This window comes from Eubalaena glacialis, chromosome 3 (genome assembly GCF_028564815.1).
Source record: "Eubalaena glacialis isolate mEubGla1 chromosome 3, mEubGla1.1.hap2.+ XY, whole genome shotgun sequence".
In the NCBI taxonomy this organism is placed as follows: domain Eukaryota; kingdom Metazoa; phylum Chordata; class Mammalia; order Artiodactyla; family Balaenidae; genus Eubalaena; species Eubalaena glacialis.
In genome coordinates this window covers 163,192,348-163,216,359 of record NC_083718.1, presented here as the reverse complement: position 1 = coordinate 163,216,359, position 24,012 = coordinate 163,192,348, and the positions used below count along the sequence as shown (strand labels likewise).

At 47.6% G+C, this 24,012-nt stretch overlaps 1 protein-coding gene across 1 annotated transcript in view; it reads left to right on the top strand.

Annotated features, from left to right (window-relative positions):
• Positions 1-325: 325 nt before the first annotated feature.
• Positions 326-24,012, top strand: part of LOC133088706 (bone morphogenetic protein 8B-like) — a 42,113-nt gene continuing 18,426 nt past the window's right edge. The window contains exon 1 of the mRNA XM_061186750.1: positions 326-662. Within this exon, the coding sequence (XP_061042733.1) occupies positions 326-662 (337 nt within the window). The remainder of the gene's footprint in view (positions 663-24,012) is intronic.

Below are 24,012 nucleotides of genomic sequence, written 5' to 3'. Positions count from 1 at the left end.
CCCGGCGGGGAGCTCGCTCTCCGCCTCTGAGCTGAGCGGCCTCGGCAGCAGCCGGACTGTCTAGCGCGGCGGCACAGACAGACTAGCCGACGGTCCCCGGTCCCCGGAGGAGCCCTTGCCCGAGGAGGTGCGGCCGCATCCGACTACCCGGAGCCGCGACAGGCGCCGCGGGCCGGACGCTCTAGGGACCGCGCTGCGTTCGCGGGCGACGCCAGCCCCGTCCCGTCGGCCCCAAGCCCGGCCCGCCGCTCGCCGTCGGGGCGGCCCCAGCCCCTGGCCCGGCCGGGAGCGGATGCGCGCGCGGTGAGGCCGCCCGGGTGCCGCCATGGCCGCGCGCCCCGGGCCGCTCTGGCTGCTGGGCCTGGCGCTGTGCGCGCTGAGCGGCGGCGGCGCCTCTGGCCCGCGCCCCTCGCCCAGCTGCCCGCAACGGCGCCTGGGCCCGCGCGAGCGCCGCGACCTGCAGCGCGAGATCCTGGCGGTGCTCCGGCTGCCCGGGCGGCCCCGGCCCCGCGCGCCGCCCGCCGCCGCCCGGCTGCCCGCGTCCGCGCCGCTCTTCATGCTGGACCTGTATCGCGCCATGGCCGGCGACGACGACGAGGACGGCGGGACCCCCGAGCGGCGCCTGGGCCGCGCCGACCTGGTCATGAGCTTCGTCAACATGGGTGAGAGCGGGCCCGGGGTGGGCGGCGGCGACCCCGCGAGAAGGCGCGTGGGGGACGGCGGGCCGAGGGGCCCCTCGGGGGCTGAGCGCGGGCTGCAGGGGCGTGTGCGCCACCTTGGGCAGGGCGAGCGCCCTGCTGGGAGCGGGGAATCACCTTGTCGTGGACGAGGAACCGCGGGAGGGAAAACCGACCAGGTCAGGGCAGCGAAGTCTCAGGGGGGTGGGGGTCGGTGAGCTGCCGATCCGGCAGGGACAGATGAGGGATGTGAGTCCCAGAGGCGTACATTCACCCGCGGCCAAACACACCCGACGGTAAGATTCGTGTAGTGTCGGGTGGACGCGGGCAGTGCCAGGAAGACAGTCTGGTCCTGGGGAGGCAGCTGAGTAAACAGAAGCTGTGATGCTGTCACGGTGATAAGGGCGGTACTGAAGAGAGGGACAAAGTTCAGCGTGGGAAACCCTGGTCACATCATCAAAGCACCAGAGTAGAGATGAGGACCCGGATGTTCTGAGTCCACAGCAGCCTCTTCCCTGGGCCACCTGGGGGCGGGGTGCTGCTGGGGGGCGGGGCGGTGGGGAAGGAGTAGACTCTGAGCTCGGCGGGGCAGGGACTGTGGTCTTGTCACCCTGGGCTCACACCCGGGACTTGGCTTGTTATGGAATGAGTGTCCAGGCCATTGAGTGACCTGATGGGCAGCTTGGACCCTCTTTGTTCTCCCAGGTAAAGCCCAGCTTTTCCTCTCTGCAGAAATTATACTCCAAATCATGGAGCCATTTACCCTTAAAGTTCTCAGAGATAACGTTTTCCATTACTAAACTCTCTTTAATCTACATTCATGAACATATGTCCCCCACCTGCTTTGCCTCCTGTCTGTGGCCAGTGAGGGGCAGGAGTCTGGGCTGAGGCAGACACTAGGCTGGACCTGGGGACCCAAGGACTACAGCTCAGCCCCAGGTGGGGAGAGCTGTGGGACCCAGAGCAGGGAGAGGACCCTTGCCATGGCCACCAGCCTCCCTTCACCTACAGCACCGCTCTTAACCCTCCCAACAGCCCTGTGAGCGACATGATATTCATCCCCATCTCCCAGGTGAGGACGTGAGGACAGTGAGGCTCTCAGAGGCAGTGTCTTGCTCAGGACCACGTGGCCTCTATGTGGCCAAGCCAGGACAGGCCCAGGTTGTTTGGCCCTCCATCCAGTGCTCAAGGAGGTGACATTCTGTGTCAGGAGGGCAGGCTTTCAAGGTGGAGAGAGCTTTCAGAGGGATTTCGGCAGAGGAACCCAGGGTTCAGAGTGACAGTAAGTTTTGTGGGTCTTCAGCCATTTGCCTCAAGAAGGCCCGTCCCCCCCAAACCAGAGCTCGTGATGGGCTCAGGTGGGGGAGCGAGCAGCAGGAGGCAGCCGTTAACCTCTGCTGAGAGCCCAGTGCCAGGCCCAGGACTTGGGCTGGCGGGTTCTAGATGCCACCTTCCTGCTTAGAGGGCAGGGGTGGGGACTTGGGACAGAGGCGACCACATGTGGAACTGAGGCTGGAGCTCCGTGCTGGGGACAAGCTGACCCCGGGCTCAGGACCAAGAAGAGCTGTGGATGCAGTCACCCTGAGAATGCCTCCGGGGGAGCCGTCCATCTGAGTGAGTCACCGCCTAGCCCATGTCCCTCTTCCCCCAGCATCCCCTGGGGCAAGGGGTGCACAGCCCTGGTGGGAGCTGCTGCTGTGAGTCGAGCAGCACCCTGAGCTCAGGAGGAGCTGGTTGCCCTCCTGCTTCTGCTCTGTGATCTTAGGCAAGTCCCTTGCCCTCTCTGAGCCTCAGATCTCTCCTTGTAAAATGGGGCTCCTAGTGATCTATCCTCAGAGTTGTTGTGTGATAGGTTGACAGAGGGGGAGGGGCAGAAAGTCAGCCCCCTTTTTAGGGTGAACCTGGCCCTGGTCAGTGCTGATCCCAGACCCTCCCAGCTGCTGCTCAGCCTTGGTGTGGATGTGATGGAAATGTCCCCACATGTCTTATAGACATGTGAAACCCAGAAACAGATTCTTAAAGCCAACCAAAGGTGTTTCTATCTGTTTTTGAATAAAAACTAACATTTGAAGTTCCATAGTCCTATAAATACTCATTTCATCCATGCAGCAACTTGTGAAGCTGTTTTTCCAGCCTTATTTCATGGGCTCAGAGAGGTTAAATAACCGACCCAGGGCCACACAGCACGTCCATGGCATCATCCAGGCTGTGGATTCCAAATCCCAGTTTCTTCCCACACCACCTCTGTGTGTTTCATGAAGATCTAAGGCCTCTGACGCTGTGGATTAACAAGCAGATCTTTGTTCAGTGGAAGCCTGGCCTGTGGGCAGTCCAGCCAGCTGTCTGAGGGCCTTCTTTATTCTCATGTACTAATTGCACTAGTAAAACGCCTTCAGTTCGAGTAGTTTTAACTGGTAATTACCTAGGCTGATGTGGGGGATTAGAACCTACCAGGATTGTTTCCTCTGTTGGAGGCCCCGGCTCCAGGCCCCTGAAGGTCAGCGGCCCCTGAACCACCGTGGAGTCTAATAGCAGAGTCGCTGTGGCATCAGTGCCCACGCCGAGGCTCCCACACCTGTTGGCTCCAGCTCCACCTCTGCTATTGGCCTCATCAGTTCCTGAGAAGCCAGCCGGGCCTGGTGCTTGCCGGGCCCCTGACCATCAGTGGCACCTGTAGGACCCAGAGGCCTGGGCGTGCCGTCCAGGGGTCAGGCCTCTGCTTTTGAGCAGATGCTTTAGGAGCCGTGTCGTGACTGACAGGGCCCGTGTTGGGGGCCAGGGCCGCGGTCAGAGCTGGGCCCTGCCTGGCCTGCCTGTCGATCTCCGCCTGTGGACTCTTGGCTCCCCTTGGCCAGGACACAGTGACGGGGCCGGTGCCCTCGAGGAGCAGATGGAGCCTGTCCCTGGTGCCGCCTGAGCTCAGGGGAAGAGGCCCTGATCTAGGAGGCAGCGCCCAGGTTCTTGTCCCTCCTGGGCCTGCCGTGGACTCCTGCACGTCCCGAGCCACGCCCCTTCCCTTCTCTGGGCCTCTGCTTTCCTGTCCAGTCCACAGCGATGGTGTCAGAACAACGAGGTGCCTCCCAGCTCCGGCCCTGTGGCTCCTCGGAGGCAGCTTCTCACACCACCACCCATCCCTCCGCCCAGCTCCGTGTGACTGGCGGGACCCCCGAGTGCCTGAGCCGGCCCAGCCAGTCCTGAGGGAGGAATGAGGCAGGAGAGACCACCTCTGCATGTTCCTCCTGAGCCCGTCTCCGCCTCCTGTCCTGGGAGCACCAGGTGCCCATGCTCCAGAGTGAGAAACTGAGGCACAAATGGCACTGCAGGCAGAAGTGTAGTCAGAACTGGATGGGCCATCTTCACTTTTGTCCTGCCCCTTCCCTGGACTGGACTAATTCACTCCCGTGATCCTGGGGGGCTGAGGACGGGGGTGGGGATGAGCTGGGGCTGTTGGATTCGGGAGGCGCCGGGCTCAGTGCGAGCAAGGGACCTGGCCCGGGTCCTGCTCAGCCCCCTGACCTCACCTCCGTGAGCCCCAGGGTCACTTTCTTTGGTTCTTTAGTAGGCAATTCTTGCATATTTTCCTGAATTCACTCCACAAATAGTCATGTAGTACCTGCTCAGTGCCAGGCTCTGTTCTAGTTCCTGGATTATAACAGGGAATGAAACTAAGTCCCCCCTTGTGGAGCTGACCTTCCAGTGGGAGAGACAGATAACAGTACATCAGCCACAAGGTGATTGTCACGTGGTCTAGACAGTGACGCCTCTCTCTGGAAACCGGGAGGGAAAGGACAGTGGGAGGGCAGGCAGGACTGGGCTGGGGGTTCTGACCTGGGACTCAACAGAATTTGCATCTTGACTCCACCCACTACCCCCGGTGTGATCTGGATTTTCAGTCCACCTCTCAGAACCTCAGTCTCCTCTATAAAACGGATATACTCACGGTACCCACCTTAGGGGCTGTTCAGCGATTGTGTGAGATGACACCCAGTGATGACCACATGCCCAGAACCTCCATGTCTGTCCTTTCATTTCATCTCACATTTACTGTCACATCTTTGTTTAATAAGAAGACAGTGAGGCTCAGAGAAGCTAGGTGGTTTTCCCAAGGCCACACAGCTGGTCAACTCCCTGCCTGCACATCTTCTGCTCTTGTCCTACACAGAAGTGGCCTCTCCCCCGAGTCCAGGGGCCATCGTTAGGCACAGTACGTGCTGCTGAGCTAGACTGTGTTGAATGTGTGTTGTAAACAGAATCCTGTTTTTAAAGTGTCTTTATTGCTTTGGGGTTTACAAATAATGCATGCTCATTGTACAAAATTCAGACCACAGAGGAACATATAACACAAGTGCCCCTGGGAACCCTATTTCTACCAGCCAATCTCCTCAGGCAGCCACTTTCTGATTTCTATCATGAAACATTCCTTTGATCTGTTCTTGAACTTCGTGTGAATGGAATCATACAGTACATACTCTGGGTCTAGTCTTTCACACAACATATTTTCTTGAAATTCATCCATGTTTTTGTTATATATGTTGTTCTCATATAAATGAGTTGTTTGCGTTGCAAACCATTCTTATTAAGGGACATTTGGGTTGTTTCCAGTTTTGGGTTGTTCATAAAGCTATCTGGACATGCTTGTACACATTCCTCTGTGGATATATTAAACCTGGATTTTAATCCTGACTCTGCCACTGGGGAGCTGTGAGACATCACACAGTTTCCTTTTAAAGTCTCTGCACCTCATTTCCTCACCTTTAAAACAAGGTTCATAAGGGCTACCTCCCAGGGTTGTGTAGGACTAAGTGAAACATGCAGTCAGGCCAGCCTCGTGCCTGCCACACGGTAGGAGAATAATAAATGGGAGCTGATATATTGCGTCTGACTTCCGTGCCTTTGCTCACATTGTACCCTCAGCATAGAATATACTCACCCCCATTTCTTCTTTTAAAAGAGATGGGCAGGGTTTTCCATAAGTCTGACTCTTCCTACTCCTCCTCCTCCCAAAGAGACAGACTCCTTCCATGATTAGAGCCCTCAGCCTTGATCGTCTGTATTCCTTAGGATTCTGCCTGTCTGATCTGGGGGCACATCTAACCCCTCTTTCTGCTACTCTCCAGGAAACCACGAATAACCTGAGAACAGGGACCAAATATGCGTCTCATGGCAACCCCCAGACTGTACCCCCTGCCCCCGCATGGCCACAGGGCAGCCTGGCAAAGTTGAGGGAAAGAGGAAGGCAGCGGGAAAGCAGGGAGTGCCCAGAGCCAGGCGAAGGAGCCTGGGCCTGGGCGGGTGGCACAGAAGCAAGGCCAGCCTCCCCGTCTTTGCAGATCACCCTGGCCCTGCCCTGGGACCCGAGTCGCCACAGAGCCCTGCCTGGAGGACAGTGGCCTCAGCAGGCCACCTCTCAGGCACCTGTTGATGAAAGAATCTTGTGAACAGGTGACCGCCCCCCATCTCAGAATTGCCACCCAGAGGTAGTCCAGGGCCTCTCATTTTACATGGGCTCCAAGTCTGCAAAGTCCACATGTCAGGTTAGTCCAGGCCCCTAACCTGACACGTGACCCCCAGCAAGTCTCTGCTTCCCTGGGCCTCAGTTTCCCATCTATGCAGGGTTGCCACGAAGGCCTTTGCAGCTCCCACAAAAGAATGTGTCCCCCACCCTCCCTGCCCACTGATGGGGCTCCTCCAGGGCTGAGGCACAGGGCGGGAGGACACCCGCCACTCCTTACGGGCACCCACTCCCCACGGGAGAGAGGGGATGTGTCACCGTGACCACGTCTTTCTGGAAAGCCCCACAGTTCAGGTCTTTCCTGGGTTTGAACTGGAGGAACCGCATCCTTCTTGCTCACATCTCCTTGGATCTATTTTTGGCCTTGGCGGGCTTGATGTGGTGCAGTGGGCAGGTTGTTCCCTTTTAATTTGGGCTGTGAAGCCGGCTGAGGCCTGGACCGGTAATTATGAGCACAGAGCCATTTATGGAAACAGCTCTTGAAAAAGTCAGTAATGAGAACTGACTAAAAATACCCCCAGAAGTGAAGCGGGGGGCCTGCTCTGGTCAGTGCTGAGATTCCTGGGCGGGAGGAAGCCCTGAAGAGGCAGAACCGGGAGGTGATGGATTCTGCAGCTCACTCGGGACCCGCACGGGCCGCGGAGACCTGGGCGTTTCCTTAGGTCTGAGGGGCCCCTCGGCCTTGTTACCGGCAGGACCAGCCAGACGGGCCCAGCCCATCGCCTCCGGGGCCCCAAGGGAGCCTGTCCTCCACCTCGGGGGCCGGGCCGTGAACGGAGGCGAGTCCCACAGTAAAGTGAGAACATGGGTGGCTTGGGTTGGAAACCCTCGGTGACGTGGAAGCCACTCCCAGACCAGCAGGACGCCCAGCCCAGGGGCTGCGCTGCTGGATGCTGAGCCGCTGTCCTGGGGACCAGGAGCCCTTGGGATGAGGGGCCGGGCATCCCCTCTCTGGGCCCCCGGGACACGAGGGGCTGCATGAGCAGACCGCTGAGGCCTCTCCTGTTTCCACCCCACAATGTTCAGTCTCTGTCCTCAAATTGGTCACCATCCAGAGGGAAGATGAACCAGCGACGGGGACCCCCAGGACAGGGAAAGGGAGAGACCAGCAGGCTGATGTGTGTGGGGTCAGAGGCGGGCAAGGGGGCTTTCACAGCTGGACTGAGAAGAAAGTAGCCTTTATACTTGGCGGGATGGGGCAACTCCGGAGAGAGCGGCTTCGAGGAGGGACTCCAGGGGGAGGGTGTTTGCACCAGAAGGCCCAGGAGGCCGTGAGGATGGGCAGGGCCAGCCTGTGTGGGTGAGGAGCGGTGGCTGGACAGCAGAGCCAAGCGTAACACCCTCCCATGGGCCCTGAGGGGCTGGGGAAGGGTTTGAGGGCAGGAAGGACTGTCAGGTCAGAAGATGCCATTCTGTCTCTCTTTCTAAAAATTTTATTGAAGTATAATTGATTTACAATGTTGTGTTAATTTCTGCTGTACAGCAAAGTGATTCAGTTATATATATTCTTTTTGATATTCTTTTCCATTATAGTTTATCACAGGATGTTGAATATAGTTCCCTGTGCTATACAGTAGGACCTTGCTGTTTATCCATCCTATATATAACAGTCTACATCTGCTAATGCCAAACTCCCAATCCTTCCCTCCCCCACGCCCCCTTGGCAACCACAAATCTATTCTCCATGTCTGTGAGTCTGTTTCATAGATAAGTTCATTTGTGTCATATTTTAGAGTCCACGCATAAGTGATATGGTATTTGTCTTTCTCTTTCTGACTTACTTCGCTTAGTATGGTAATGTTTAGGTCCATTCATGTTGCTGTAATGGCATTATTTTGTTCTATTTTATATATATACCTCATCTTCTGTATCCGTTCATCTGTTGATAGACATTTAGGTTGTTTCCATGTCTTGGCTATTGTAAATAGTGCTGCTGTGAATATAGGGGTGCATGTATCTTTTCAGATTATAGTTTTGTCTGTATATATGCCTAGGAAGAGACTTGCTGGATCATATGGTAGTTCTATTTTTAGTTTTTGAGGAACCTCCGTACTGTTCTCCACAGTGGCTGCACCAATTTACATTCCCACCAACAGTGCAGGAGGGTTCCCTTTTCTCCACACCCTCTCCAGCATTTATTATTTGTAGACTTTTTAATGATGGCCATTCTGACCAGTGTGAGGTGGTACTGCATTGTAGTTTTGATTTGTATTTCTCTAATAATTAGTGATGATGATTATCTTTTCATGTGTCTATTGGATGTATGTCTTCTTTGGAGAAATGTCTATTTAGGTATTCTGCCCATTTTTTGATTGGGTTGTTTGTTGGTTTTTTTGTGTGTGTGTTATTGAATTGCATGAGCTGTTTATATATTTTGGAAATTAAGCCCTTATTGGTCCCATCATTTGCAAATATCTTCTCCCAGTCCATAGGTGGCTGTCAAAAGATTCCTTTTTTTCTTTTTTCTTTTTTTTTTTTTTTTTTGACTGTGCCGTGCAGCATGCGGGATCTTAGTTCCCCAACCAGGGATCGAACCCAAGCCCCCTGCAGTGGAAGCACGTAGTCTTAACCACTGGACCGCCAGGGAAGCAGATTCCATTCTTTTAATAGGCATGCTGAACTGGAAGAAGAGGGTGTCTTTTGAAACAAGATAAATTTTAGTCAGAAACAAGACAGATTTGGGTTGTCTCAGTGACTCTAAATTTGGTCCAGGGCACAAAAATAGCCCAAGCCTTTATTGGTGTCAGGCTGGCGGATACAGGGTGTGACATCTGGAGATCTAGCCTGTGTGGAGGGTGCAGGCCTCAGATGTGGGAAGGCAGAACATGGACGGTGGCCGTGGTGGTGGAGGCTCCCTCGTGCCCCCGGCAGGCTCTTCCTGCAAATGTGGGATCTGGAGGCCTTTTTATCAGAGGCTGGAGGAGAAGGCAGAGGGTCTGAGACTGCTTATTTTCCAAGAGCCACAATAAGGGGTTAAGAAAGTAAACACTCTGACTGCTTCCCCAAGCGGAGCTTTGTAGAAAAGAAGGTACCTGTGGAACCAGCAGTGGCATCGTGTGTCCCCAGTGCTGGGCCCATGCCTCACCACTCACGTATCTCAATGGAGCTGGCTGTCAAGAGTCTCTGTTGGCTTCAAGAAACTACAAGTGGCTTCCAACCCACCTCACAGGGTCATGAAGTGTCATAACATCAGCAAGAGGTGAACTTTATTAAATACTTCCTAGGTCACAGAACTTCTTTGAATCACTGTGATGAATTCTTGAAGGCTGAGAAGTAGGATTTATTGTACATGAACTGGCCTTGCTTGTCACTCCAGCCTCATCTTGGACACCTAGACCCTGGACCACTAGATTCAAGCCCTGTGGGCCTCCTGGATGTTTCTCAAAGATTCAGGGCCTTTGCATTTGTGGTTCCATCTGCCTGGAAGGCTCTTCCACCACCTCTTCACATGACTGGTTTTTCCTCCTCCTCCAGACTTGACTATTTATTTCCCTCATTTACCAGGGTTTAGAATAGTGAATTGATTCCTAGCATTCTGCAAAGGCGGTGGTTCTCAATCTCCCAGGAGACATTTGGCAATATCTGGAGACATTTTTGGTTGTCACAGCTGGGGAAGGGAAGGTGGTGCCACCGGCATCCAGTGTGCAGAGCCCAGGGATGCTACTAAATATTCTACAATACACTGTACAGTCATCCACAGCAAAGAATTATCACCCACAACAAAGAATTATCTGGCCTAAAATGTCAATAGTGCCAAGTTTGAGAAATTCTGTCCAAAGATGACCAATGCTGCTGCTGATGACCTAATGGATGTTAATATACGTGATACTTTTCAATCTATTACAGTTCTCTCTGATGCTCAAATTGTCCCTTCCATGGCTGTTATGAAGCCTCTTCAGGTTAGCTTCAGAGTACTTTTAACTCTCTCCTAGGAGGTTCAGGGAGCTTCCTTGCCTTCTGCGATGAGATGTTCCAGGCTGTGCTTATGCATTTCCTGCCCTGGGTCAGAAATGGGCCATTTCTCTAAGAGCCCTGGTGCCTTGTGGTGGAGTTGATCATTTAAGACTACGCTCGGGGCATTAGAGCTCCCCCACTGTCCCTCCTTGGCCACCATTTCTAGGCTTTTTCAGTGGACAGAGCTAGGGAATATGTATTTTCTAAGAGAAAAAAATCACAAGTTCAAACAAAATTTCCTTTTTAAAAAAAATTGTTATTATTATTTTTTGGCCGCGCCTGGCGGCATGCAGGATCTAAGTTCCCTGATCAGGGATCACACCCGCACCCCCTGCAATGGAAGTGCGGAGTCTTAACCACTGGACCACCAGGGAATTCCCCAAACTAATATTTCTTTTTTTAAAAAATATTTATTTATTTATTTATTTTATTTTTGGCTGCGTCGGGTCTTAGTTGCCCCACGCGGGATCTTCATTGCGGCACGTGGGACCCTCCGCTGTGGCGCGCGGGCTCCTCTTTGTTTGTGGCCCGCATGCTCAGTAGTTGTGCGAGCGAGCTTAGTTGCCCCGCGGCACGTGGGATCTTAGTTCCCCAACCAAGGATCAAACCTGCGTTCCCTGCATTTGAAGGCGGATTCTTAACCACTGGACCACGAAGGAAGTCCCCAAATATTTCTTTTTTTTAAATTTTTTTTTTATATTGGAGTATAGTTGATTAACAATATTGTTAGGTGTACAGCAAAGTGATTCAGTTATACATACACGTGTCTATTCTTTTTCAAGCTCTTTTCCCATTTAGATTATTACAGAATATTGAGCAGAGTTCCCTGTGCTATACAGTAGGTCCTTGTTGGTTATCTATTTTAAATATAGCAGTGTGTATATGTCAATCCCAAACTCCCAATCTATCCCTCAAACTAATATTTCCAATTCAAGCTTAGGATTATAGACTTACTTAAATTCTTTTTTTTATATTTTATATTTCTATTTTCTTTTGCACTGAATAATTTGGTCCTAACAACATTAATATGATAGTCGTTTGCTTTATCCTACAAGTATATATATATATATATATATATATATATATATATATATATATATATATATATATATGTTATATCCTACACGTATAATAGGTGTAGAATAACATCATCATAGCAATATGATTACTGAAAAATTAAGATTTATTTTCAGTTTATTTTGTCCTTAAGCTATCCCACTAGGGATATACAGTCAAACTACTCTGTTTGAAAATGACTTGAAATAATTCCTCACTGTGTGGGTAAGCCACCAACTCAATATACCCACCATTTATTTACTTTATTTTGCATTTTAGTCTTAGGTATTACTCTTTGTTTTTGTATTTTGAATTATTCTTGTTTTATACTTATGTGAAATATTTACAAAATTTACAAAGCAAGGGACATTCAGAGACGCCTGGCTTCCATGCCTGTCTCCTACACTCTGTCTCTGTTCTCTTCCTCCAGCAAAAGATAACTACATTTTTTAAGTTGAAATATAGTTGACATACAATATTATGTTAGTTTCAAGTATACTACATAGTGATTTGACATTTGCACACATTATGAAATGATCACTGTAAGTCTGGTAACCATCTGTCCCCATACAAAGTTATTACAATATTATTGACCATATTCTTTATGCTGTATATTACACCCCATGACTTATTTATTATAATAACTGCAGATTTGTACCTCTTAATCCCCTTCACCTATTTCACCCACTCCAACTATTTCTTAATTAATTTATTAGTTTGTAGTTTATCTCCATTTTAAAAATACAATTACATATATACGTACCTATGATGTGTATGCATTTTTATAATATTTGTATTTTGACCCATTCTTAGATAAAAGGTATATTATCTGTACTGTTCACCTTAGTTCTCTTTAAAAAAACTGTCTCCTGGAGATCACTTTATTGCAGAATATAGATGATCTCTTTGTTCTAATTTACAGCTGTTTAGCACCCCATCATGAAGAGGTACCGTGGTTCATTTATTCCATCTTCTGTTGATAGACATTTGGGTTGTTTCCAGTCTTTTTCTGTAACAAGTTACAAAATTGGGTCATAACAAATAGTCTTGTATGTACAGCTTTTTGTATTTTTGTGAGTGTGTCTTTGGGACAATTTTTTAGAAATGAGATGTTTGGGTCAAAAAATGTATAATTTTGCTAGATATTGCCGGATTCCCCTCCATAAGGCTTATGCCATTTTGTGTTCCTGGCAGCAATGCACGAGTGCTTGATCCAGTCTTAGAGTGTCTTTCTGGAAAGATTTTTCCAAAGTACCACATCTAAAGTAACCCCACACTGGGGGCTTCCTTGGTGGCGCAGTGGTTGGGAATCCACCTGCCAATGCAGGGGACACGGGTTTGAGCCCTGATCCAGGAAGATCCCACATGCCACGGAGCAGCTAAGCCTGTGCACCACAACTACTGAGCCTGTGGTCTAAAGCCCGCGAGCCACATCTACTGAGACCGCATGCCACAACTACTGAAGCCCATGAACCTAGAGCCTGTGCCCCGCAGCAAGAGAAGCCACCTCAGTGAGAAGCCCACGCACCCCGCAACGAAGAGTAGCCCCCGCTCACTGTAACTAGAGAAAGCCCACGTGCAGCAAGGAAGACACAATGCAGCCAAAAATAAATAAATAAATTTATTTTTAAAAAAAATAAAGTAACCCCACACTGAACTGGAACTAAAGGTATAACTCTAATTTTTAAAATAGATATATCCAGAAAAATAGAAATAAATACAGATGTGTGTTTATGCATGGGTTAGTATACACACATATATTTCCTAGCTCTGTCCACTGAGAGCGCCTAAAAGCATGACACTTTATTTTAATGAGCACACCGTGTGCTCAGAGCTTGGTGTTTAAATCCCCATTCTATACATGGTAAATGACATGAACCAGAGCTCCTTGGAGAAGTGACTGATGTCAGCGGTGGGGAATGGGAAATCACAAGATGGGCCTGGAGCATCTGGTGGTGCCAGACAATTAGGAAGTACTCAAAAAAAGGATGGGGAGGGGGGCATGTCAAAGGGACAAGGGGCCAACCCAAAGATGCTCCCAATGGGCAAAGCTAGAACAATCTGAGCAACAATTGTATTGGATTATAACCCATAGAATAAATGAAATATCCGCGAACCCATAATGATATAAATAAATAACAGAATAATTATGGGAAGAAGGGCAAGTCTTCCTTTCAAAAGAATTCCATTTAATAAAAGTAGAGGGAAAGAAGGAAACAGAAAATCACTATTGCAGATATTACAGTAATAATTGCTAAAATTAGTGGGCAAAAGTTTGAGGAGAAATATACGTGCAAATCTCAAAATCTCTCCCTAAAGATATTTATTATTTCCAAAAGAAAAATAATGACATTACAGTGAAGATACCTGGCAGATACCACCTTAACCAAAGAATTAGTTAACATCACTAGTAATAGTACATATTGACATTATATCATCCAATTTGATGTGCTTAGAAGAGGACACATATTCCAAGGTGGATTTCTCCAAAATCCTTAACTTCAATTTAATAATGAGAAAACATCAGCTAAACCCAAATTGAGGGACAGCCTACAAAATACCTGACCAGTGCTCTTCATAAGAAAGGGCATGAAAGACAAGGAATGGCTTAGCACTTGCTACAGGTCAGAGCACATCAGGGAGACCTAACAATGAAATGTGATGTGGGATCCAGGATTGAATCCTGGAACAGAAAAAGGACGTAAGTCAGAAAACCGGCAAAATTCTAGAAAAGTCTGTAGTGTACTTAATAATATTGTACCAATATCAATTTCCTGGTTTTGGTCATTATGCTGTGCTTTGGTTATGTAAGATGGTTATCATTAGGGAAAGCTGGGTAAAGAGTATATGGGAAGTCTCTTGCAACAATCCTTGCAACAATTTTTCTCTGAATCTAAATAATCTAAAATTACTACAAAATAAAGTTAGAAACATAAAGTAACCCCACACGCCCTCCCTGCATTATCCCCAATCCCACCTCTCTCTTGGTGTCCTTCACAGGGCTCATCGCATACAATGACTTTGTTTGTTCACTCTTTCCTACCTGACTTCCCCCCGGCACGTAAACTTCACAGGCACAGGGCCACAGTTTCCCCAGTGCCTAAATACTGATTTGCGTTCAATAAGCACTGCTTTCAAATGTGTTGCATACACAAATTAATTAGTATTCCTAGATGTGCCAGGGAAAAATAAAGGGAAAAGTGAGTGTTCTAGAAGACCTCCAGAGCATGAGAAGGCAGCAGAGTCAGGAGTCTTCTCCCACGTACCCAAAGGTGAACTTATAGGACCCCCCCCACCCCCGCCAGATTAGGAATTCCTACCCCAGATTCTGCAGAGGGGGGAAATAATTTACTATCCTCTTGCTTCAAACATCAGCAGTCCCCCCAGGACGACCATGGAGAGAGAATTCCTGGCAGGACTTATCTCAGATGGCCAGGATCCAGAACATAGGCCAGACAAGGAGCACCCCTTTCCCTGCACCCCGCAGCCTGTCTTAATCTGCCAGGGGACCCGGGAATGAACTTCCCAATTCCACAACCCGCAGCAAATTTTACCAGGAAAACCCAAGAAATCACATTGTGCAGACCTTGGCCTTTCCCCTAAATTCCCTCTACAGAGCATCCCACAGTAGCAGCGGGGCAGGAAGCAGGGACAGGCCAACTCCAAGGTGGAGGGCTTATGCTGTTTTGTAGCCTTGGACGGTGGAGGGCCACTGCAGTGAAAAGGAGCCCAGATGGGAGCCAGGACTCCTGGGATCTGTCTCCACGTGTGCATAAAAGTGGGAGGAGACTGTATGCAGTGATCTGTCCTTTGAGCTCTGATGTTTTGGAATCTTCAGCACTTTCATAAAGAAGGGGTCAGTTTTTGCTTTGTGCCCAAGCTGGAACACAGTGGACGGTGCCACCGGCATTGCTGAAAGGCTGTCTCTCCAGGCCTGGGCATCTTTGGGAGATTCCAGACCTTGGTTATAGGGGAAGGTGGAGGCTGGGCATGAATGTGCACCGAAAAGGAAATGCTCCTGAATAATAGGTTAGAAGCATTTGCTGGACCACACCAAGTGCGGCCACAGTTGCAGACAGGGCTTTTTACACTTTCATTTCAATTTCATCTCTGTATCAAACATTTTGCAGATGTGGATTCCGAGGCCCAGAGGATCAAGTGTCTTCACAAAGGTCAGGCAGGTGGAAAGGAGGCACTTTGAAGCCGTCCAAATGCCTTTCAGATGCATTGATATATTTTTATTTTATATAATCTTTCATTTCATACTTTTATTTAGAGGAAGAAAACTGAATGTCTCTCTTTTCTCTTCCATGGCTTTTGAGTCTCACACATGAAACTCCCGATGGTGCTGGCAGGATGTTATTATTTTGATATGTCAATTAAATTAGGAAATTAGAGGTCAACACCCCTCCCACCTCCTAAGGAATGGCCATCCCTCCTATCCCATGATCCCTGTCCTTTTTTTTTTTTTTTTCATCTTTGTATTCTTTTATTTTGAATTTGTAGGTGGAAAATGGCAAACACCTGGGGTAGATTTTAAAGAACGGAAATGATCCCAGACGGGCATTGTGTTCTCTCGGTGCTTCGTTGACTGCGTTAGTAATGCTGCTCTGGCCTCATACTCTTTTTTGTTTTTTAATCAGTCATCAATTTTATACACATCAGTGTATACATGTCAATCCCAATCGCCCAATTCAGCACACCACCATCCCCACCCCACCGCGGTTTTCCCCCCTTGGTGTCCATACGTTTGTTCTCTACATCTGTGTCTCAACTTCTGCCCTGCAAACCAGTTCATCTGTACCATTTTTCTAGGTTCCACATACATGCGTTAATATATGATACTTGTTTTTCTCTTTCTGACTTACTTCACTCTGTATGACAGTCTCTAGATGCATCCACGTCTCAACAAATGACTCAATTTCGTTCCTTTTTATGGCTGAGTAATATTCCATTGTGTATATGTACCACAACTTCTTTATCCATTTGTCTGTCGATGGGCATTTAGGTTGCTTCCATGACCTGGCTATTGTAAATAGTGCTGCAATGAACATTGGGGTGCATGTGTCTTTTTTTTTTTATTTAGTTTTGGCTGTGTTGGGTCTTCGTTTCTGTGCGAGGGCTTTCTCTAGTTGCAGCAAGCAGGGGCCACTCTTCATCGTGGTGCGCGGGCCTCTCACTGTCGTGGCCTCTCTTGTTGCAGAGCACAGGCTGCAGTCGCACAGGCTCAGTAGTTGTGGCTCATGGGCCTAGTTGCTCCGCGGCATGTGGGATCTTCCCAGACCAGGGCTCGAACACGTGTCCCCTGGCAGATTCTCAACCACTGCGCCACCAGGGAAGCCCCCATGTGTCTTTTTGAATTATGGTTTTCTCTGGGTATATGCCCAGTAGTGGGATTGCTGGATCATATGGTAATTCTATTTTTAGTTTTTTAAGGAACCTCCATATTGTTCTCCATAGTGGCTGTATCAATTTACATTCCCACCAACAGTGCAAGAGGGTTCCCTTTTCTCCACACCCTCTCCAGCATTTGCTGTTTGTAGATTTTCTGATGATGCCCATTCTAACTGGTGTGAGGTGATACCTCATTGTAGTTTTGATTTGCATTTCTCTAATAATTAGTGATGTTGAGCATCTTTTCATGTGCTTCTTGGCCATCTGTATGTCTTCTTTGAAGAAATGTCTATTCAGGTCTTCTGCCCATTTTTGGATTGGGTTGTTTGTTTCTTTAATATTGAGCTGAATGAGATGTTTATATATTTTGGAGATTAATTCTTTGTCCGTTGATTCATTTGCAAATATTTTCTCCCATTCTGAGGGTTGTCTTTTCGTCTTGTTTATGGTTTCCTTTGCTGTGCAAAAGCTTTGAAGTTTCATTAGGTCCCATTTGTTTATTTTTGTTTTTATTTCCATTACTCTAGGAGGTGGATCAAAAAAGATCTTGCTGTGATTTATGTCAAAGAGTGTTCTTCCTATGTTATCCTCTAAGAGTTTTATAGTGTCGGGTCTTACATTTAGGTCTCGAATCCATTTTGAGTTTATTTTTGTGTATGGTGTTAGGGAGTATTCTAATTTCATTCTTTTACATGTAGCTGTCCAGTTTTGCCAGCACCACTTATTGAAGAGACTGTCTTTTCTCCATTGTATATCTTTGCCTCCTTTGTCATAGATTAGTTGACCATAGGTGCGTGGGTTTATCTCTGGGCTTTCTATCTTGTTCCATTGATCTATGTTTCTGTTTTTGTGCCAGTACCATATTGTCTTGATTACTGTAGCTTTGTAGTATAGTCTGAAGTCAGGGAGTCTGATTCCTCCAGCTCCGTTTTTTCCCTGCTTTGGCTATTCGGGGTCTTTTGTGTCTCCATACAAATTTTAAGATGATTTGTTCTAGTTCCGTAAAAAATGCCATTGGTAATTTGATAGAGATTGCATTGAATCTGTAGATTGCTTTGGGTAGTATAGTCATTTTCACAATATTGATTCTTCCAATCCAAGAACATGGTATATCTCTCCATCTGTTGGTATCATCTTTAATTTCTTTCATCAGTGTCGTATAGTTTTCTGCATACAGGTCTTTTGTCTCTCTAGGTAGGTTTATTCCTAGGTATTTTATTCTTTTTGTTGCAATGGTAAATGGGAGTGTTTCCATAATTTCTCTTTCAGATTTTTCATCATTAGTGTATAGGAATGCAAGAGATCTCTGTGCATTAATTTTGTATCCTGCAACTTTACCAAATTCATTGATTAGCTCTAGTAGTTTTCTGGTGGCAGTTTTAGGATTCTCTATGTATAGTATCATGTCATCTGCAAACAGTGACAGTTTTACTTCTTCTTTTCCAATTTGAATTCCTTTTATTTCTTTTTCTTCTCTGATTGCCGTGGCTAGGACTTCTAAAACTATGTTGAATAATAGTGGTGAGAGTGGACATCCTTGTCTCGTTCCTGATCTTAGAGGAAATGCTTTCAGTTTTTCACCATTGAGAATGATGTTTGCTGTGGGTTTGTCATATATGGCCTTTATTATGTTGAGGTAGGTTCCCTCTATGCCCACTTTCTGGAGAATTTTTATCATAAGTGGGTGTTGAATTTTGTCAAAAGCTTTTTCTGCATCTATTGAGATGATCATATGGTTTTTATTCTTCAATTTGTTAATATGGTGTATCACATTGATTGATTTGCGTATATTGAAGAATCCTTGCATCCCTGGGATAAATCCCACTTGATCGTGGTGTATGATCCTTTTAATGTGTTGTTGGATTCTGTTTGCTAGTATTTTGTTGAGGACTTTTGCATCTATATTCATCAGCGATATTGGTCTGTAATTTTCTTTTTTTGTAGTATCTTTGTCTGGTTTTGGTATCAGGGTGATGGTGGCCTCATAGAATGAGTTTGGGAGTGTTCCTTCCTCTGCAATTTTTTGGAAGAGTTTGAGAAGGATGGGTGTTAGCTCTTCTCTAAATGTTTGATAGAATTCACCTGTGAAGCCATCTGGTCCTGGACTTTTGTTTGTTGGAAGATTTTTAATCACAGTTTCAATTTCATTACTTGTGATTGGTCTGTTCATATTTGCTGTTTCTTCCTGGTTCAGTCTTGGAAGGTTATACCTTTCTAAGAATTTGTCCATTTCTTCCAGGTTGTCCATTTTATTGGCATAGAGTTGCTTGTAGTAGTCTCTTAGGATGCTTTGTATTTCTGTGGTGTCTGTTGTAACTTCTCCTTTTTCATTTCTAATTTTATTGATTTGAGTCCTCTCCCTCTTTTTCTTGATGAGTCTGGCTAATGGCTTATCAATTTTGTTTATCTTCTCAAAGAACCAGCTTTTAGTTTTATTGATCTTTGCTATTGTTTTCTTTGTTTCTATTTCATTTATTTCCGCTCTGATCTTTATGATTTCTTTCCTTCTGCTAACTTTGGGTTTTGTTTGTTCTTCTTTCTCTAGTTCCTTTAGGTGTAAGGTTAGATTGTTTACTTGAGATTTTTCTTGTTTCTTTAGGTAGGTTTGTATAGCTATAAACTTCCCTCTTAGAACTGCTTTTGCTGCATCCCATAGGTTTTGGATCATCATGTTTTCATTGTCATTTGTCTCTAGGTATTTTTTGATTTCCTCTTTGATTTCTTCAGTAAACTCTTGGTTATTTAGCAACATAATGTTTAGCCTCCATGTGTTTGTGTTTTTTACGTTTTTTTCTCTGTAATTGATTTCCAGTCTCATAGTGTTGTGGTCAGAAAAGATGCTTGATATGATTTCAATTTTCTTAAATTTACTGAGGCTTGATTTTTGTCCCAAGATGTGATCTATCCTGGAGAATGTTCCGTGGTCACTTGAGAAGAAAGTGTAATCTGCTGTTTTTGGATGGAATGTCCTATAAATATCAATTAAATCTATCTGGTCTATTGTGTCATTTAAAGCTTCTGTTTCCTTATTTATTTTCATTTTGGATGATCTGTCCATTGGTGTAAGTGAGGTGTTAAAGTCCCCCACTATTACTGTGTTACTGTCGATTTCCTCTTTTATAGCTGTTAGCAGTTGCCTTATGTATTGAGGTGCTCCTATGTTGGGTGCATATATATTTATAATTGTTATATCTTCTTCTTGGATTGATCCCTTGATCATTATGTAGTGTCCTTCCTTGTCTCTTGTAACATTCTTTATTTTAAAGTCAATTTTATCTGATATGAGTATAGCTACTCCAGCTTTCTTTTGATTTCCATTTGCATGGAATATCTTTTTCCATCCCCTCACTTTCAGTCTGTATGTGTCCCTAGGTCTGAAGTGGGTCTCTTTTAGACAGCATATATATGGGCCTTGTTTTTGCATCCATTCAGCAAGCCTGTGTCTTTTGGTTGGAGCATTTAATCCATTCACGTTTAAGGTAATTATCGATATGTATGTTCCTATGACCATTTTCTTAATTGTTTTGGGTTTGTTTTTGTAGGTCCTTTTCTTCTCTTGTGTTTCCCACTTAGAGAAGTTCCTTTAGCATTTGTTGTAGAGCTGGTTTGGTGGTGCTGAATTCTCTTAGCTTTTGCTTGTCTGTAAAGCTTTTGATTTCTCCATCAAATCTAAATGAGATCCTTGCCGGGTAGAGTAATCTTGGTTGTAGGTTCTTCCCTTTCATCACTTGAAGTATATCATGCCACTCCCTTCTGGCTTGTAGAGTTTCTGCTGACAAATCAGCTGTTAACCTTATGGGAGTTCCCTTGTATGTTATTTGTCGTTTTTCCCTTGCTGCTTTCAATAATTTTTCTTTGTCTTTAATTTTTGCCACTTTGATTACTATGTGTCTTGGCGTGTTTCTCCTTGAGTTTATCCCGTATGGGACTCTCTGCGCTTCCTGGACTTGGGTGGCTATTTCCTTTCCCATGTTAGGGAAGTTTTCGACTATAATCTCTTCAAATATTTTCTCTGGTCCTTTCTCTCTCTCTTCTCCTTCTGGGACCCCTATAATGCGAATGTTGTTGCGTTTAATGTTGTCCCAGAGGTCTCTTAGGCTGTCTTCATTTCTTTTCATTCTTTTTTCTTTATTCTGTTTCACAGCAGTGAATTCCACCATTCTGTCTTCCAGGTCACTTATCCGTTCTTCTGCCTCAGTTATTCTGCTATTGATTCCTTCTAGTGTAGTTTTCATTTCAGTTATTGTATTGTTCATCTCTGTTTGTTTGTTCTTTAATTCTTCTAGGTCTTTGTTAAACATTTCTTGCATCTTCTCGATCTTTGCCTCCATTCTTATTCCGAGGTCCTGGATCATCTTCACTATCATTATTCTGAATTCTTTTTCTGGAAGGTTGCCTATCTCTACTTCATTTAGTTGTTTTTCTGGGGTTTTATCTTGTTCCTTCATCTGGTATATAGCCCTCTGCCTTTTCATCTTGTCTATCTTTCTGTGAATGTGGTTTTTGTTCCACAGGCTGCAGGATTATAGTTCTTCTTGCTTCTGCTGTCTGCCCTCTGGTGGTTGAGGCTATCTAAGAGGCTTGATGGGAGGCTCTGGTGGTGGGTAGAGCTGACTGTTGCTGTGGTGGTCAGAGCTCAGTAAAACTTTAATCCACTTGACTGTTGATGGGTGGGGCTGGGTTCCCTCCCTGTTGGTTGTTTTGTCTGAGGCAACCCAACACTGGAGCCTACCTGGGATCTTTGGTGGGGCTAATGACAGAGTCTGGGAGGGCTCACGCCAAGGAGTACTTCCCAGAACTTCTGCTGCCAGTGTCCTTGTCCCCACGGTGAAACAGAGCCACCCCCCGCCTCTGCAGGAGACCTTCCAACACTAGCAGGTAGGTCTGGTTCAGTCTCCCCTAGGGTCACTGCTCCTTCCCCTGGGTCCCGATGCGCACACTATTTTGTGTGCGCCCTCCAAGAGTGGGGTCTCTGTTTCCCCCAGTCCTGTCAAAGTCCTGCAATCCCACCAGGCTTCAAAGTCTGATTCTCTATGAATTCCTCCTCCCGTTGCTGGACCCCCAGGTTGGGAAGCCTGACGTGGGGCTCAGAACCTTCACTCCAGTGGGTGGACTTCTGTGATATAAGTGTTCGCCAGTCTGTGAGTCACCCACCCAACAGTTATGGGATTTGATTTTACTCTGATTGCGCCCCTCTTACCGTCTCACTGTGGCTTCTCCTTTGTCTTTGGATGTGGGGTATCTTTTTTGGTGAGTTCCAGTGTCTTCCTGTCGATGATTGTCCAGCAGTTAGTTGTGATTCTGGTGTTCTCGCAAAAGGGAGTGAGAGCATGTCCTTCTACTCCACTATCTTGGTTCCTCCCTCCCTGTCCTTTTTAAAGCCCTTTCACAGCCTTATGTGGAAAGGATCCTAGGATCCCCACTTCCCAGATGAGCAGACTGAGGCCACCCAGGGAAAGTACCTGATTGCTGACAGGATCAGGGCTGGGACCAGAAGCCCCGGCTGCAGGTCAGAGCATCTACCCTTCTCAATGCTGTTTTAGTGGCTAAAGCAGGGGCAGCCAGCCCAGGAACTACCATAGGGGACATCCAGTTCCCAACAAATGCTGTTTCTTAACACCAGCTTTTGAGAAACATCTTCCCCTAATCCACAGAAGCAACTACTGAAAAGCTGTACATTCATGTGGTTCCAGCAAAGAAAGGGGGTGCTCTCCTTTGGCTAGTTACAGTAATGTCCAGTTTAATGATGCATCCCAGAAGTTTTATCAATTTCTGATGAAAATCATTTTCCTAAAAATGTCCCACCTCTCATGCTTGCCTGGAACACTGGGGCAGGCAGTTTCCTGTGCTGGAACTATTGGGCAGGGGTGGGGGGTTGGTGGGGGCAGGTATCGATTTCACAAACCCACAGGACAGAAGCTTGGAGCTGAGGTCAGTCCAGGAGAAGAGGGCTCTCTTGACCCAGCACAAGCGGGCCCCCAGGTCAGCAAGGGAGGGAGGCCACAGAGCTTGGTGCCCGCAGGAGCTGGCAGGTTTGTGGTTGTTCCCTCAGTCCTGGATCCAACATGAGTCAGTGTCAGTCCTGCAGACAGAGGTTCCCAGTGACCCACCTGTCAGCGCCCCCCTGTGCCTTGGGGGCAGATACATTTAAGGATGCTTTGAGAGGGGTTGGGAGCAGAGCATGACTAAACGATCCCTACTCACTATCAGGGCCACCTCCTGTGACAGCTAACAGCCTGGACCTATTTCATCCTGCAGATCAGGGATGCTTACACAGTCACGTAACCGAGGTGGTCTCTGCAGTTACCGAAGCCACGGAAATTGTCCCTAAAGCTCTGTGTGTGAGTGTGTAGGGAGGAGGGGACTCTTGTGGTGATATTCATGGCGAGCATCACTGGGCAAAGGTCCAGAACCCTGCCCTCCACATCCTGCCTCTGTGGGAGGACCCAGATCCATCCTGTGTCACGCTGCCCCTGAAACAGCGTGGCTTGTGGGTGGACATTTGCTGCAGGTCCAGCACCCTGTCAGATGAGGGAGGTTCTATTTTCCCTCCTCCCCAGTCTGGGGATGAAAAGTCCATCTCCTGCCCAAACATGTGTCCACTGGCCCCGCCCAGCACAGCTGTTTGCCCATCCATGACCGGACCAGGTCCCCACCATGAGGACAGGAAGTGCTCCCCCATCCGCCTCCACCACCAGCCTGGTGACTTGTGGTCGCTGAGTCCAGTAGTCAGAGAATTTTTAAAAAGACTCACAGACATGTAATTAAAATCTCAGTGTTGGTTTTGGGGGAAGGCTCTGGGAGGCTTCCGCCCCCGCTTTGCGGAAATACAGATTTTTAGTGTTTGAAAGTGACAGGAGGCTAAAGTGAGACGCTCTAAATATACTGTCCTGGGCATTTCCGGGCAGCTGGGGAAATATGGGGTTTATTCTGCTCCTGCGGTCTCTTGCTCAGAATGTTAGAGCAGCTTCGCCAGCAGCCTGCCTCGGGTCCCCTCCAGCCTTGGCTTTACCCTCGCCTCCACACATAGCTTCCACTCTACCCTTAAACCACACTCCCTTGCTGCCCAGAACCCTGGCCCCCACCACTGGCCAGAGCACAGCCCACACTCCGAGGCCAGAATTCCAGCTCTCCACAGTCAGGCCACAGCCAGACTTATGCCCTGAGCCGCACATTGCTGGATGGTGGGCGGCCCCAGCACCCCGCACCTGTGCAGGACCTCTGCCTAGAATGTCTTCTCCCCTACCTTATCCACCTACCAAGACTCAGTCCCATCCTTCAAGGCCAGTTCAGGTGTCACCTCCTCCGGGAAGCCTGCTCAAATCATGCCATGGGACCCTGCAGCTTCCCCAGCACTTGACCCAGCATCTCCAGGAGCTGTTATCCTACCTCGCCTCTTCCTGGTTCTTTCCATGTCTC